This window comes from Megalobrama amblycephala, linkage group LG24 (genome assembly GCF_018812025.1).
Source record: "Megalobrama amblycephala isolate DHTTF-2021 linkage group LG24, ASM1881202v1, whole genome shotgun sequence".
Lineage (NCBI taxonomy): Eukaryota > Metazoa > Chordata > Actinopteri > Cypriniformes > Xenocyprididae > Megalobrama > Megalobrama amblycephala.
Genome location: NC_063067.1, coordinates 8149762 through 8167106, shown reverse-complemented (window position 1 = coordinate 8167106; position 17345 = coordinate 8149762). Strand labels below are relative to the sequence as shown.

At 36.9% G+C, this 17345-nt stretch overlaps 2 protein-coding genes across 4 annotated transcripts; one reads left to right on the top strand and one right to left on the bottom strand.

The window, feature by feature from the left end:
- Positions 1-318: 318 nt before the first annotated feature.
- On the bottom strand, positions 319-11996 carry ccnt1 (cyclin T1). Of its 2 annotated transcripts, XM_048177216.1 has the most exons (9): positions 11758-11996; positions 10535-10616; positions 10313-10441; positions 8646-8706; positions 5521-5583; positions 5361-5406; positions 4881-5044; positions 4467-4537; positions 319-3812 (listed from the first exon to the last, which is right to left on the bottom strand). In XM_048177216.1, the coding sequence occupies exons 1-9, from the start codon at positions 11925-11927 to the stop codon at positions 2550-2552; spliced, it is 2049 nt and encodes a 682-aa protein (XP_048033173.1). In that variant the 5' UTR covers positions 11928-11996; the 3' UTR covers positions 319-2549. The 2 variants fall into 2 exon arrangements, with proteins under 2 accessions (XP_048033173.1, XP_048033172.1); XM_048177215.1 differs by having other exon boundaries at positions 5361-5583.
- A 679-nt stretch (positions 11997-12675) lies between these two features.
- tmem18 (transmembrane protein 18) lies at positions 12676-15220 on the top strand. 2 transcript variants are annotated; one of them, XM_048177224.1, is made up of 5 exons: positions 12676-12846; positions 13018-13135; positions 14393-14447; positions 14532-14625; positions 14749-15220. In XM_048177224.1, the coding sequence occupies exons 1-5, from the start codon at positions 12754-12756 to the stop codon at positions 14845-14847; spliced, it is 459 nt and encodes a 152-aa protein (XP_048033181.1). In that variant the 5' UTR covers positions 12676-12753; the 3' UTR covers positions 14848-15220. The 2 variants fall into 2 exon arrangements, with proteins under 2 accessions (XP_048033181.1, XP_048033182.1); XM_048177225.1 differs by lacking the exon at positions 12676-12846 and having other exon boundaries at positions 12997-13135.
- The last annotated feature ends 2125 nt before the right edge of the window (positions 15221-17345 follow it).

The following is a 17345-nucleotide window of genomic DNA, read 5'->3' as shown; positions in this document are numbered from 1 at the left end:
ACATAGAAAATACAGTGGTGACATGAATTGCATTAGACCCACAAAAAGCCTTCTCTTCAGTCTTACTGAACCAGACTAAACACCAGCAAACACAAAACTAAAACATGGTAAACCTTCAAACTCTACTTGGAAATGATAAGACAGGGACAGGAAATGAGGAGTGCATCATATAGGGAATATATGCTAAAACTGTGAAAACAGATCTATCGTAGCTTATAGTGTGATTCAGATAATTTCACAATATTCCTGAAATGTTCCTCATCATCAACAGGCACAATCAGGAAATGGGTAAAGTATGGAGGAATCCCTGCTAACATCTCAATAAAGGAACGCAACATTTATTAAAGTAAAATTTACTCTGACAGTAGAAACTCAATTTCATGCTTCCAATTTTTTCTGTAAAATGATCAATGAAAGTCATGCCATTTAATCAGAGGAGGACAGTTACAGACAGTCTGATCCATTTAGTAATCTGCATTATTGTGCTATTAACGGCATACAAAAACATGATCAAGCAAGATATGAATATGGAGACAATATTGTTAAAGGTACAAACCAATTGGCTCAAAAAATACAAGTCCCCATCAGTTTTTAATGCTCACTGCAGCATTCATGCAAGATTTCGTGAATCAGGATTGGATGGCTTATCATTATCACTCCCAAACACCAAAACGACCTTGACACGGTTATACGTAATGCTGCCTTCGCGCCATGTCGTAATTACCGTATAGTCTCAAAATGACAACATGTGACATTCTATTCAGAGCTGTTCGTGTCCTCGGACTGGGAATTATGCGTTTCTGTGGCAAAGTTATAAATGCCTAAAGGTGGTACGACAGTCATAGAGCTTACTCTCACTCTCTACGAGGTCACGAATGCTTTTTACAAGTTGAAATCTAGTAATTACGGTTATTGCAACATGGCATGAACGCAACTTAATGTTAAACAAAAATGGAGGTATTACAACAAAAAAACATGAGTGGTCAGCATGCTCATCGTTCAATCTAGAAGTGCTGATTTGAGTGTTTAAACAGAGACAGATAACAAATATAAACCTAACAGATCTTAAAATGGACGGCATATTTAAAGAGATAGCTCATCCAAACATGAAGATATTTTGAAGAACGATGAGGTCCGAAAAACAGTGGACCCCATTGACTATTATTGGAACAGACAAAATATCTTCTTTTGTGTTCTACTGAAGAAAATCATAAAGTTTTGGCTGTTTTACTTGGGTGAACTATCCCTTTAATATGAGGTGAAAAAGGGTATGATGGACAGAAGTACCACCAGTTCAATGAGAATGATTCATAAATGCAGACAGAATGAATTTCTGCAATTTGTTTGTTAACCAATATTTGCATGGCCCACCATGTCATACTGTTGTCATTCTTTCAACCAAAGAAGCATGAAAAAAAAAAACATTAGTTCAACTGAAAATTGGTGGAAAGATGTTTTTATCAGATTGTACTTTTGTCCATCACAGATTCACTCAAGACTAAGGGCCATTTACAAGTCAGTTACATCATAATATGACAAATAGCCCATATCCGACACCATTTGGGCTCGTGTTAACAAACAGAAATAAAAGATGAAACGAGTACAAGCTGGTATATACTGTTGTGTATAGTGTATTATAAATGAGCGTGATATTCTACAACCATTTAAAACAATGACTGCATCTGACTCTGAATCGTAGGCCTACCGAACATACTTTCCCAAATTAGGCATATTCTTGTTTTTTGGGAAAAAAATGTAAAAAATAATTTGCGTCAATTTTCAGTCATATACAGAATACAAAGCTGAAAGTTACAAACAAAAAAAGACCACAAATATTTACCAAACAAAATCAAAATATTACTTCAGTTACTACTACTCGTATATTAGAAACATACATTTTGATGCAATTATTGGGGATTCGTATGTTCATTCTCAAAACATACATGACGTATCAAGTAAAGACAGACTGTGAAGCAGGTTACAACAGTATAAAAATAAAATCCAGATATCACCTGATGCATTCAAGCAACGACTGCTAATAACTATGGTTTTAAAAGGCTAATAATAAATACCATAATCAATAAAAAAGACACATATATTGTTAGCAAGACTTAAATCCATACATAAACCAAAAACATTTTCCTTTTTGCATTCAAGGTTACACTTTTTAAAGAGGACAGTAGGTCCCTCTCATTCAGTAATACATACCCTTAATTCCATTATGCTTTTCTGTTAGCGCTGATATAAAACTGAGTGACATCAAAAATAGTATGTACAATTTTTTTTTCAATAAATAACATTTTTTGCCTTTTTTTTTTGCAATATTTTGTTCTATTTTAACATTATTGCCACAGATGGGTGTTGTGAACACACTCGCTCGCACACAATCACACAAAACGATACAGGTACATTTTTTGCCTTACATTACTCTGCTGTCAAACTCAACATCACAGAAAGTTGGACGCATGAAAGGAACCCAGGATTCCCAAGACGACTGTTCTGATCAGCGTAAGTGGATGGGTGAAGTGAGGGGAGGGGGATGAAGGGGTTTATTTGGGCAATGGCGGCAGAGGTGGAGGTGGTTCTGAGGGTAAAGGTGGCGGCTGGGTTCCTCCGCGAGCGCTACTGCTATACCGGTACTCTCCGTACTGAGAGCGATAGTCAAATATCTGAGGTTGCGCCGGCTGCACCCCCTGCGCGCTGAGCAGCGAGTTCAACATGTCAAATGTGTCCTGATACTCGTTGGACTGGCCGGCCGTATTGTGGCCATTCGTGTCGGCTTTGTCCGCCTTGGAGTGCGAGTAGTTTCCCTGATGGTGCGAGAGGCCCAGCGAGGGAAGGATGTCAGCCCCGTGACCCATCGCGTGGGAGGGCACTCCAGGAAGCGTCGACAACTGAAATGAGTTTCTGGACGATTTGCTGACTTTCGAGGGGTGGGTGCCGGATGAAGGATCCAGCAAGTGGGTCCTTTTTCGAGACGACGACGACGAAGAAGAAGAGCTCGTTCGCACAGAGTCACCAGGGACCTTTTTGCTACTTCCTGAGGTGCTGGCAGAACTTGAGTGTTTTTGTGCAGAGGATGAGGAAGACGATGCCGATAAAGCGCCGGTGGTGGAAGAGGAGGAGTGGTGGTGGTGATGGTGATGATGGTGGTGGTGGTTGGACCGCTCTCTGTGCTTCTCACGACTTTTCCCGTCTTCTCCGGACCCACTTCGCCTTTCTGGAACCCGAATCCGCACTTTAATGTCCTGCTCGGATCCACGACTGCTGCCACTGCTGCTGTGCCCGCCGCCGTCTGACTGGCCCCGTGCGGGTAAGCGCATCTTTAAGGAACTGCGTTCCGATCGCTCATCCAGTGGGATCTTCAGGACGATGGATGAGGGGTTGCTCAGGTCTGAGGAACCAGAGCTGGACTGCTGGTGGTGATGGTGCTTCTCTTTCCTCTGCTGGTTCATGAGGGCCTGTGCGGCAGTGGCGTATCCCTGTTTCACGCTTGCCTCCATGTTCGCCAACTTCTGTTTCTGAGCAGCCAGTTCATCCGCGTGCTTTGCCCGATACTCGCTCAGAGACACCTTAGCAGGCGCGTGGAGCTCGTTGGCAATGGGCTGCTCCTTGCCGGAAGGCTGCCAGTGTTGGGATGAGGCTGCAGCGCTGTGGTCGTCTGCTGAGGAGTCCATGGAGGAACCGGAGGGAGGGGCGGAGAGGCTCATCAGTCCGGCCAACGTGCTGTCGGACGATGCCATAGAGATCATGTTCATAATGGCTTCTTCACCATCTTGCACCTTTGATTTCTTGGCAGTTTGACCTGCAGCCTGAAGCACAAGAAAAAAATTTTTGAGGATGCAATTTGGATGTTCAGAACACAGAACCATGCAAACATTTGTCTTTTTTTCATTCTGCAAGGATGCATTAAATTGATCAGTGATCAGATTTGACATTTATTTTACAAATCATCTATTTCAAATAAATGCTGTTCTTTTGAACTTTCTATTCATTAAAGAATTCTGAAAATTGAACCAGTTTCCACAAAAATATTAAGCAGCAAAATTGTTTTCAACATTGATAATAATGTTCCAAATCAGCATATTAGAATGATTTCTGAAGGATCATGTGACACTGAAGACTGGAGTAATGATGCTGAAAATTCAGCTTTGCATCACAGGAATAAATTTCATTTTAAAATATATTTACATAGAAAATAGTTATTTTAAATTGTAATAATATTTCACAAATTACTGTTTTTACTGTGTGTTTGATCAAATGCAGCCTTGGTGAGCATCGGAGACTTCTTTTCAAAAACATTAAAAAAACTTAATGAAAGTGTGTAAAAAAACGGCCACTTGGTTTGATACCTAATGCAACGTAAATTAAGTATTTTATCTGTCTTTTAAGTGGCTAAATACTTTGTGGGCCCACTGTATTTGCAGTTATCCAGATATAAATAAAATGTAGGCAAACTGACTTACTTTCCAGTTTCTGATGCGTTTCAAGCGACTGGGCGTCTTCTCCAAGATCTGCAGGAACTCATGAGTGAGCTCTGCGAAATCAATATCAAAATCTTTAGGACTTGGGGCAAAAATCTCACATTACTTGAGAAATGCATTAAATGGCAATATAGTTTCTTGTCCTGGCTAAAACCCAAAAATTTAGTCCAATGTTACACTGAAGTTTGGTTACTTACTGAAAATCTTAGAAAAACTGCCTTTAAATGTAAACTTAACTAAATAAACCACATAGCTTTAAACAATGAAACACTGAACAGAAATGTGATCGCATACTTTTTCAGATCTCTAGAATTAAACTTTCTCTCTCCTAAAAAGATAACCACCATTTCAAAAGTAAATCACTTGAAAAGACATGCAACAGCTACATTTACATACCATCCAACAGCTCAAGGGTCACTGTGGGGTCAACATACTCCCACCAGTGTTTGCCGTCTGTGGAAACCGGAATCTCCCAGTTGGACCATTTACAGGCCAAATGAATACAAACACAAGCTACAATGGGAGGACTGTACTGCAGGCAGAATGTAGTCAAGTGAAGACTGCAGCAATGAGATCACCCAGAGATACCAAAAACACAGGAGAAGAAACAAATATTTGTTAGAAACCATTTATTACTATTGTTAAACTACAGTAACTACTGTTCAAAAGTTTGGGGTCACTAAGATTTTTTTAAAGAAACGTATGTAATGTTACAAAATATTTGTATTTCAAATAAGTCAATCAAATAAAAAAATGAAGGTTGCATTTGACATTATTCTAGATACTTGGATTAAAGACTGATGTAACTGTAACCTCACACAGTTCTGGTAGTTTACACAGAGAAAACTTCTACACAAGTCTTGAAAAACAACATACCTGTTTGTTGCCATGAAATATGAGGTCTGAGCCAAATCCTTACTCGCTGGAACAAAAGGAAAGCTCGTGATCAGACGTGAAATCTGTGAGCTTGGTGGGCTAGAAGTACTCATTACCGAGCAATACGAAGGACAGTTTACAGTGAGCAGCTGGTTCTCACCTCGCACAAGCTGAGTACACTTGACAACATGTGTATGGGGATGATCAATGGTGATCTCAAAAGCTGAAGGGAAGAGAGGAGATGAGAGAGAGATTTTTAGTTTTTCACTTGTACTGCAATGAAGTGCTTCCCCCACACACAACATACACGATGAGTGAGTGAATCACAAACATGGGTCTTCCTGTGCTCGACTGCTGAGATATCTTTGAGCCAAGCTCCTTGCAAGTGGCCTGTGGGGCGATTTGGTTATAGTCAAAGTTTTCAAACAAATTACCATTATGGGCACCAGAACAGAATTTTCCAAAGCGGAGGACTGTAAAGTAGGACACAGACGATGGTTTACCCAAGGGTTATCGTGATAACAAAATGTCAGTAGTAGATAACATTACCAGTGAAATCTCCTGATTTAATATAATATGCTATTCATATAAACAATTTAAAGTAGAACAATGAAAAGATGAATTATGGTTGGTATTTTTACTGTCATGAATATTGTTTGATTAATATTAACCACATAAAGCAGGTTTATTGGACTGTATTTACACTGCAAGATTTTTTTTGTCCTACCTTGTGTGGTTATGTTAATATACAGTGGGGAAAATAATTATTTGATCCCCTGCTGATTTTGTAAGTTTCCCCACTTACAAAGAAACGAAGGGTCTATCATCTTTATGACAGTTTCATTTTAACGGCTAGAGACAGAATATCAACCAAAAAGTCCACAAAAACACATTAGATAAAGGTTATAAATGGATTTGCATTTCAGTGAGTGAAATAAGTATTTGATCCCCAAGCAAAACATGACTTAGTACTTGGTGGAGAAATCCATTTTGGCAAGCACAGAGGTAAGACGTTTCTTGAAGTTGGTCACCTGGTTTGCACACAAACTTTGGGACTTTGGTCCACTCCTCTTTGCAGATCCTCTCTAAATCCATAAGGTTTCTTGGCTGTTGCTTGGCAACTTGAAGTTTCAGCTCCCTCCACAGATTTTCTATAGATTTAAGGTCTGGAGACTGGCTAGACCACTCCATAACCTTAATGTGGTTCTTCTTGAGCCACTCCTTTGTTCCCATGGTGGTATGTTTTGCGTCATTGTCATGCTGGAAGACCCATCCATGACCCATCTTCAGTGTTCTGGCTGAGGTAAGGAGGTTCTCGTCCAAGATTTTACAGTACATGGGCCCCGTCCATCAGCCCCTCAATTCGGTGAAGTCAACCTGTACCCTTAGCAAAGAAACAGTCCCAAAGCATAAATATTCCACCTCTGTGCTTAACTGTAGGGATGGTGTTCTTGGGGTCATAGTCACACTGTAGGATTTCAATCCATTGTGGCGTAGTGTGTTACCAATTGTTTGCTAGGTGACTGTTGTCCCAACTGCCTTGAGATAATTAACAAGCTCATCCCGTGTAGTTCTGGGCTGATCCCTCACTTTTTCATGATCATCTTTACCCCATGAGGCGAGATCTTGCATAGATCTCCAGACCGAGGGCAATTGATGGTTATCTTGCATTTCTTCAATTTCCGAATAATCGCACCAACAGTTGTCTCCTTCTCGCCGAGCTTCTTGCTGATGGTCTTGTAGCCCAGTCCATCCTTGTGCAGGTATACAATCTTGTCCCTGACGTCTTTTGGCAGCTCTTTGGTCTTGCCCATGGTGGTGGAGAGGTTGGAATGGAAGATACAGATTCTGTGGACAGGTGTCTTTTTTACACCTAACAAGCTGACATTAGGAGTACTTTCTTAAAGTGACAGGACTAATCTGTAGGAGGCAGAATTCTTGCTGGTTGGTATGCGATCAAATACTTATTTCATGCAATCAAATGCTAATCAACTTATAACCTTTATGTGTGTTTTTTTCTGAATTTTTTGATAGATATTCTGTCTCTATCAGTTAAAATAAACATACCATAAAAATGATAGACCCTTCATTTCTTTGTAAGTAGGCAAACTTACAAAATCAGCAAGGGATTAAATAATTATTATTTTCCAATGTAATTTTATCAAATATAATGTGTGTATATATTAGGGCTGCCCTCGACTAATGATTTTTCTAGTCAACTAGTAATTGTTCATTTAAGCCATTAGTTGACTAATCGCACATTTATATTGAATTAAAGTTTCTTTATAAGTAGAGATTTTCTATGGATATATTTCTCATGTCTGTGAGGCAAGTAGCCTATACGCTGAGTTTCGGTTCATTTATGTGACGCGCTGCAGTTCAGGAAGACCGAGATGGCAGAAAGCACATCCTGTTTGTTTTCTTTATTTTACAAAAGCACAATGTTATGTTGTTATTGAGAGTGTACACAAATAAAAGTAAACCATGTAGTTTTGAATGATGTATTACACTTATCTGTATGAACAAAATGGGAGTATTTTAGGTTGAAAAAAATGCAAGTGATTGCGCCGGTGCCTCCATGTCTTGTAGTAAGTGCACTATACTTCAGGTTAACAGGAGAAGGTAACATTATCTAGGTTAACTTTAGAGCGAGCAGGCATGCAAAGTTGCTACTACTTACATTTCAAATAACAAGCCACGTTTGAGGTTGATGAATGATAGGTGAACGTTTGGATTTCCTGCCCAACTATAATTACCACAAGGACCCGCCTGCCTCTCACGGACGGCGTGACTTTGCCACTGCAGAGTTTTTTTTTCGCCGACTAATATAATCTTAATCGACTTTGCATCTTCTCATCCACTAACGTTTAGTCGACTATTAAGGGGCAGCCCTAGTATATATATTGCAAAAATAAAAAATATCATACAAGTATATTAATATTTTGCCAAGTATGCATTCAAGGGGACTGAGGTTGGTACTGCAGAAAGAATCGTACAGTTGCATGTTTTTTATTAGGTACCAGTACATGCCTACTGTACTAAAGATTATATTAGGATCAGCACACAAAATTGACAGCATCATAAACCACACACAGGAAAGTGTACTGCCAGATTGACATGGAAACAGAAATGAAAAAGGTGAGAGTAGTAATGGCTCTTAATTATGAGCTTGTAATAGTCCTGTCGACTCCTGGAAATTAGCAGTGATTGAGAATAAATGTGGTTATTTGATGCATCTCTCTAGTATGGTGATTCACTGACCCATTCTTGCCCTTCCAAACTTACCCAGGGTCTGGAGTATAATGCTCTCAAGAATGACCAGGTCTTGGGCTTGTTGCAGGTATGTCTGAGATTGAGAGGACAGGCAGGTTACTCACATGGTCTCTTGGTCATGGACTACACGTTTACTCGCTCTCATCAAATTATGATGACCCTCTTTTTGCGCCAAGCCAATCAGCACCTTATCATACAAACTATGCCCCTTCAATTCATCAACATATGACAGTGAGAGGCTTATGAATAACACTAACACAACAGATAAAGACTGAAGAAAGAGGATTAAACATATCCAACCTAAGAGAAAAAAATTTAGATCATTTTGATTGAAAATAAAAAAATACAAATAAAAAACTGTGGGTTCAACAACCTGTTCAAAAGAAAAGCAATGTTATGTCCGATGTTGTGGTTCTGTTGCTTGTAATTAAATTGGTATTTTAGATTAGTAGGGCTGGGTATTGACACAAATTTCATGATTTGATTCGATTTTGATTCACAAGCTCGCAGTTCAATTCTGATTACAATTCGATAGCGATTAAATATATTACTATAGTATTAAAGGTTAAAATTAAAATTTGTATAGGCTGTTTACATTTATATTACACCAAGGGAAGTTTACATAAAATTAATGTTATAACATTTTAATGACATAATTGGTTACTACTATTTTTTTGAAATACTGTTTATACATTTAAATGATGGCTATCATTATATATTGATGAGCAGGTTAAGTAAAAATACAATGAATATGCAATATAGTATATATATAGCAAGATGCTGCTCTTTTTTCTATTTGCCTATTGCATTTTTTAGCTGACTAATGAGTTTTTGGACATTGAATGGCTTTTCTGAGGTAAATGTAACATTACATGACATTACATTGTTTACAAGCTGTTTTATTGACGCATTTCCGCGGTTGAAACACCGATTAAGCGATTACACGTGACATGATATGCATTTCGGTAAGTTGTACTGTATCTTTTAGCATACCTTCTGATGTTCATTCATGTTTATTTCATGTTGTAACTAGTAGTAAAGAGGAAGAAATGATCGGTTCATGTGCGCTCTGAGATCTGTCACACCACATTAATAAGCAGCGAAACGGTATTGATTGTTTGAATTTTGTAATAAAATTGACACAATTTGAAAGCTAAGACTTTGATTCTTATCAAAGCACACAGCTTATTGTGATTTATTGGATGGGAGGCACACTACAAAGTTTTGTTTATTCATCAACTGAAAACAGCATAGAAAAAAAAAGATTGATTCTTGGGATCAGTTCATCCAAAAGAGAATCAATTAAAATCGAGAAATCGATATTTTTAACCCAGCCCTGGTTAATACAAACATCATTGATCTGATATGAGTTAAAAAAGCTAGTGAAGAATTTTTGTCAAGCTAAATAATTAGGGGGAAAAATGTAGTTACATTTACAAAAAAGTTGGGTATAAAAAACAAAACTGAAAATCCACCATTCATCAAGGACTCTGGAAAAAAATTAAGAAATAGTTCACTCAAAAGAGGGAAATTTATGTCATTTTCATTTTGGATGAACTACTCCTTTAAATAAAAAATGTTGCTGCAAAAGAACTTATTCTCTAATAATTTACATTTAAACAAAGCATGACTCACAGATGGTTTAAAGGCCATCTGACATAGATACTATCAGTACTTACATCACTCCTGGTGTCTGGAGACGGGTCCTGAGGATTGAGACACGCATGGGTCACCTTAATCACATGCTCCAGCTTGCGGGGCTGTTCCTCCACCTTCGCAGCTAAAAAGAGAGCTGCAGGAGCAATCACCTGTGCAACATATGACATTAACAAAGAGGTTAGATTCCTGTCCAATTCATACGAACGTTTAGCAAAAAGCTTGTCGAAGGATAAGGCACACACATTTCGGTGGAAGCGGGTAAAGGACTGGATCATGTAGAACCGATGCATATACACAATGGCAGTGTTAATTGTGAGTTGTGACCTGATCATCCAAAGTTAAGGATTGGAAAAATTAAAGCATTTAAAATCACCATGAAATTTTTGAAAAAAAAGAAAATTATTTCTTAATGCATTTATCTGTGCACATCTTTTTTTAAATTCTTGTACCCTTGTAATCTTTCAACAACAAAATAGCTACAACCTTCAGCAACATCTCTGATGATGCGTTTACTGGCGTGAGGGTGGGGCAACCTGTCACTCACATGACATCACAGCAATAGCAAACCACAACCATCCAATAAAGTCCCGCCCTACATTTTTTCTTGTTGCAGAAGCTGTTTCACTTGGATATACATCACAACAGGGAAGAAAAGACTATTGCGACTTCAGTTTCTTGTCAAAACAACACAACTGCTCAAATCAACAAACTCAGTATTTCATCAGGGTCATAACCACCATAGATATTTAGAAGGGCACGTCCAACCAAATTTCTAGACTGATATGGGCTTGTCATTCACATTATTTGCATTCAATTCTTTATTAATTAATTTTAATTTATTTTTAATTAATTAGAGGTACTACCATTTCATTTTATACACATTAGCACCATTATTCAGATATTGAAAGTGAAAGCACCCATTCCTGGTTGCAAATTGAAAAATTGAATTTAACTGCTCTCCATTAATCGAAGGAATGTATGTACATTATTAACCTAAAATAAATCAGGACAACTCATATTATCTACTGTATGTTGTGTTACTGTATCAGAACTTCTCCCCGACAGGGCAAATCAAGAGATGTTTAATAGCAATACTAACAGATATATTTTGGAATGGCATAAACAACATATAAGTCGAATACTGGAGTGTAAACAAATGATGTAATGAAGAAAATCGTGGAAAATGAAGAGTGGGAATAGCAATGACACCGGCTGCGCTATTGTTCAGTAGGAGAGAAACCTCAAGCTAGGCCCTGAGGCCTAAACTAAACCCCAAAAAACACAAAACTGGGACATAAATCGTTTATTCCACTCCCGTTAATTCGCCAGTTTCACAATACAAAATGTGTGTTTATTGGTAGACCTGTTTCAGGTCATTATAACGTTTAAACTCAACACCACACAAGCCGCCCAAACCGGCGTCAGCAGCTACCGAGAACGACGCCTCACAAACTGAAAAAGATACACGTTGAGCCGCTGTCCCATGTCCTGCAGCAGGTTAGCAGCTTGCTGTCGGTACGAGAGCTCTTTGTCGGGATCAAGTCCCGCTCGGCGAGAAGGGCTGTTTTCGATTTGTTCGCGCGTGAAGTACCATTTATTGTTATTTAGCGAAGGCGAAGGGAACGTAGCCGCCATTACTGAGAAGGACAATGTTTTAAAATCTCTCTGCGTCACAGGAAGCGCGTCATCGCTGGCTGGAATGCGACTGCGGTGTGGTTCGACTTTAACCCGTTCAAACCAAAGACTGTAAAAAAGATCAAACTTCATTTCTACTCTAAATACATCCATAAATTATAATTAATAATAATAATAATAATAATAATAATAATAATAATAATCAAGTTTAATAGGTATTTGTTATTTCAATAAATAAATTATAGATTATTATTATTATTAATAATAATAAATAGGTTCAAGTTGGTTTTAACAAATCAAATGCTTTTCTTAAAAAAATAAAATTATAAAATTTGTGGATAAAATGACCTATGTGTGAGCTCCACTTGCTAGGACTATTGAAAATGTCTTTTTTTTATATTGTCTAATTTGAACATCTGCTGTAACGTTTTATACATATGATAATCATATACATTTTTGCCGTCTAAGATCTGATTTTTTTTTGTTAATATTTGTAAGTAGGCTTGTTTGCAAAATAAAGGTCTGCAGAGAACTTTTATTTTGACATATCCGTTCCTTACACGTCTTCTTTTTGTTCATTTTAAATCGATGCGGGAATTTAAAACATTATATTTTATTTAAACATAAAAATGTAGAAAAATCGTATTTGAAAATAAATATTAAATATTTAATGTTAATGTATCTGCTCTCAGCATCAATGTCATGTTTAAGAAGTGTAATAGCGCCATCCATTGGTGAACTGCAGGTTGTGTCGCGTGAGAAAGACAATGACGAATGCGGAAGTGTTTATGTTGTATGTTGGTTTAGTGGCTTGTAGTGAAACAAAATGACGGAGTCCAAAGCTAAAAATATTAGCGCCATTCCAATCGATGGATTCAGCAATGTTCGCATCACATCATTATGGAGCTTTCTACAGTCTGTAAGTTTACAGCAACATTTAATTCTCTTTGACATAAAGCTAATCGAGACTTTTGTCGATATTTTTCTGTACATCCAACGCCACGTGGATTAAATAAAGAAAACGTTTTTTGTTTTTTTTTATTTTTAGGAAGAACAAGTAATAATAATCATGTATTCATCTTGTCTCCAGGTTGACTGGTCTGAGCCCTGGCTGATTTGTCTGCTGGCCTTCCATGTCTTTTGTTTTGCGTTCACCATCCTGTCCTGCAAATACTACCGCATTCAGATCTGTCATTTTCTCTTGATGGGTGAGTTTTTGGTATAGTTGAGTTTTTTCTACAAAAATTAACTTTCCAAAAAGATGACAAGACAACAAATAGCTCAGACAAGATGTGTTTTGTGAATTTTGTGTGATTAGATTGTGAAAGCACCCTAAATATTATTTCTTTCATATTTAATTATGTTAAGTATTTACTTTAAATATCAATAATAAATACTTAATAATATATATATATATATATATATATATATATATATATATTAGAGATGCACCGATACTAGATTTCTCCACCAATAGCCGATTATTCAGAGTGATATCTGCCGATACCGATAGTTTATAATTTTATATTTAATTATAATTAATAATTAATCATTATATTTTAATTATTATATTTTGAAAGAAATGCAAATAACTTTATTCTCTCCATTTCATCAACGTGTTTCAGAGTAACTGGTATCAGTTATAAACATAAATACATTACTAAAATTAATATTAGCAGATTAACTAAATTCTGAAGATTAAATTAATATTTCTTAACTTTCTGAGTGTTACTAATTCATATAATTAATATTAATATTGAACATCAAACTGGTTTCTTAGCATTTTATTTACACAAAGCCCAAATTCAGTGCATTTTCCTGCCCTCTTTCGATTGACGGGATATCGGCCCTGACTATCGCTGTTTTTAAACTATCGGCCGATAGTGTGAAAATTCGCTTATCAGTGCATCTCTAATATATATATATATATATATATATGTCGCTATAGATTGTGTCCTCTCCAGTGTTGGGAAAATTACTCTAAAAAAGTAATTACTAGCTACTAACTACATCTTCAACAGTGTAACTAGATTATTGTACCAATTACTCTCTCTAAAAAGTATCACTTTCTAAATCCCATATCAACTTCAACCAGTTGAACAATACAAGGACCGACACAAAACTGCACTTTTGATTCTTTCAAATAAACAATATACATTTGCATAAATTATTCTTGAACTGACCAAAGTATTTAAAGGGAGAATGTTACATTAAAAACATACATTTTAACATTACATTTTGATGTTAATTCCACTATTCTTATATATAGGATTGTTCTATAGTCTACACAGTATTTCATGCAAATATATCATAAGTAACTGTAGTTAAATTACAGAAAAATTAAGGGTAATCCCTTGCTTTATTTTTCAAGGGAAACGTAATTAAACTACAGTAATAAGATTATTAATTACACCCCACACTAATTGTGTTGTGATCAACAGATAACAGTGTTTCATGTTTTGCAGTCACAATGGTTTGCAGTGCAGAATACCTGAATGAGATGGCAGCCATGAATTGGAGGTAGATAATTATACACCCACCACAACCCACTGACATAATGTTATGCATTTTGTTATACTGAATGTGTCTGTATTTTGTTTTTAGGTCTTTTTCAAAGTTCCAATACTTTGATTCCAAAGGAATGTTCATATCACTAGTATACTCTGTCCCGCTCTTGCTCAACACTATTATTATTGTGGTAAGGTTTTCCCTTTAGAATATTCTTCTTCATATATAATACTAAAATATGCATCTCATCTCATTACGTTTACAGAGTATGTTCAAGATTTTGCCCTTGCTTTAAACTCACTCTCTGTTTTAGGCTGTGTGGGTATGGAGGACCTTCTCAACCATGACAGAATTGAAGATTCTGCAGTTAAAGAGAAAAGCTGCCAGAGAGAACCACAAGAAAACCGAATAGAAGACATGCACCATTTCCTAATGTTATAAAGTCCAGAGGTGGAGGGTACATATGGTGTTAGTATGAGGTGAAAATAAGTTGTGGTGAAGGTTCTTAAGTGTTTATTTCAGATTGCTGATGGACGATTACTTCACCTGCTAGCAAAAGCTCCATGGAACATGTTCTTCTGAAAAAACCTATTGGACAAAGCCATCAACTGTATTATGCAACTGCTTTGTGTACATATTAATAGATCATTCCAGAGCTTGGTATTGCTTATTTGTTTATTATTAACATTGAATGGATTCTATAAAACTCCCTGTTTTCGAGTGCCGAACATGTAAATTGTGTATTTATGGCAATAAACTGAATGTTTTTTTTTTTTTTATAGAAATCATTGTGTTTGTTTTTGGATGTTACCACTACATCTGATGCAGAAAATGTATTTAAACCTTGAAATAAACAGTTTTAGGATTTATATTACATTCAAATAGTTAACTTTCAATTAAATTAGTATGCTGATTATATGATTTGCAATTAAAATGTTTTCAGTTAGTAAATATGAAAAGAATATTCTCAGTGAAATACCTTCTTTTAACCAGTAGATGGGGCAGTACACCAATTCCCCAGGGTTTTGCAAGTGTGGGTATCTGCAGGTTGGAGTAATGGGCGTGCCGAAAGGTCTTTACAATTGGTTGTGAAAGCTGTCTATCAGGGTGTGAGGTAGGTTTAGTTTCTGTTGTAGCATTTCTTACTTCAGCATGCCTACGACCTGCAAATATCCCTGTTTTGGGTTTTGTGTAGTCCATAAATGTTGCAATGCACCAAATATGGCAAGAGTCATAAGCATGCATGCAAATTTGGACTATTATAGGCATATTTGAAGAGATCAGGATAATGCTTTTATTGAGCAGATGCTCAAAATGCAAAGCTAATCATTCTGAAAATCTTCTGGCCTCAAATTTGTGAGTTTTCGGTGTGCAACAACCTGAAACCAACAGTGGCAAAACTTCAAAGTCACTACTGTCCTCCTGAGGCTGGTAAATGAAATCATACTTCACGGGATTATTTACTTTTCAATCTCCATCAATCACAACCCTCACTCTCTCTACGGGAAAGGGAGTACACCGCAGCTGAAATCCAGCTGTGGATTCCAAAATATACTTTGTTTCATATAGGTGTGATGTTACATGATATTCTTTTCTGGAAAGTTGTTATACTAACAATACTCCTCAAGGGTCTTGAGATTGAACGCTCATATGTTTCAAAGTGAGTAAGCTGTGGTGAAGTTGGGCTTTGGCTCTGAATTTCTCTGCTGTGTGAGTTTTCATCTGATTTCCACGCCATTTCTATGGACAAACCGTGAGAGGAGTTGCACAGGAACTATATGAAACAGGTGCTTTCTGCTTTCCTGGAAAGCTTTTTGCTTTTGGAGGAGTGCTGGGATGTCAAAGGCCTGTCCTCTGTGCACTTAAGAGGAAGATAAATGAGTTTTAGGACGTCTGAGGATTTGTGATGTTCTGACAGAATAAGCATATAGTGCAACCTCCTTTTGCTTTGTTTACAACATCTTTTCATTTAACTACCTTAATGGTGCAAAAGTGAGCCAAACCTATTAAATCAACTAGATTTTAGTCTTCAAACATCATAGCAGAACAAAAGTCTCCTAAATGAGAAACATCTGACAAACTGTGTAATACAGTTTAGGTGCATCATTGTTCTTAATTGTAAGCTTCATTCAAACATGGTGATGGTATCAAACCATCTTTCACAGTTGTGAATCACTCTGCAGATGATGCTTGCAAGATCCTTTAAACCAAAGTATCCGACTACAAACTCCTGGCGCTTACCATCACCAAGAAAGCAAGTTAAAACTACAAAGAAAGAATAAAAATTCCACCTTCATCTTCACAATTTTTCTTAGCCTCCCCAGGTTGACAATGGATGGCTTTAAAATTTTTTACATTTTCAAATCCTGGATAAATAATGTATCATTAATGCCACATATACTTAAAGGGTTAGTTCACCAAAAATGAAAATTATCCCATGATTTACCAACCTTCAAGCCATCCTAGGTGTATATGACTTTCTTCTTTCAGCCAAACACAATTGGAGTTATATTAAAAAATATCCTGCCTCTTCCAAGCTTTATAATGGGAGTGAATGGTACCTTAGATTTTGAAGCCCCCCAAAAATGCATCCATCCATCATAAAAGTAATCCATACGGCTCCAGGGGGTCAATAAAGGCCTTCTGAAGTAAATCGATGGTTTTTTGTAAGAAAAATATCCATATTTAAAACTTATAAACTTATATAAACTAAAATCACTGGCTTCTGGTAATGACCATACACAAGTCTACTTCCGACAGTAGGAGTAGCGTAAGCTTAGGTGAGAGTAGACGCCTCTCGTGGTTCAAACAAATAAGGCTGGGCAACAAACTGAAGCTTATTTTCTCTTATATTGAAATCCTCCAACATTTTTCTTAAAAAAATTCTTGTTGTGGACATTTAATTTGTGA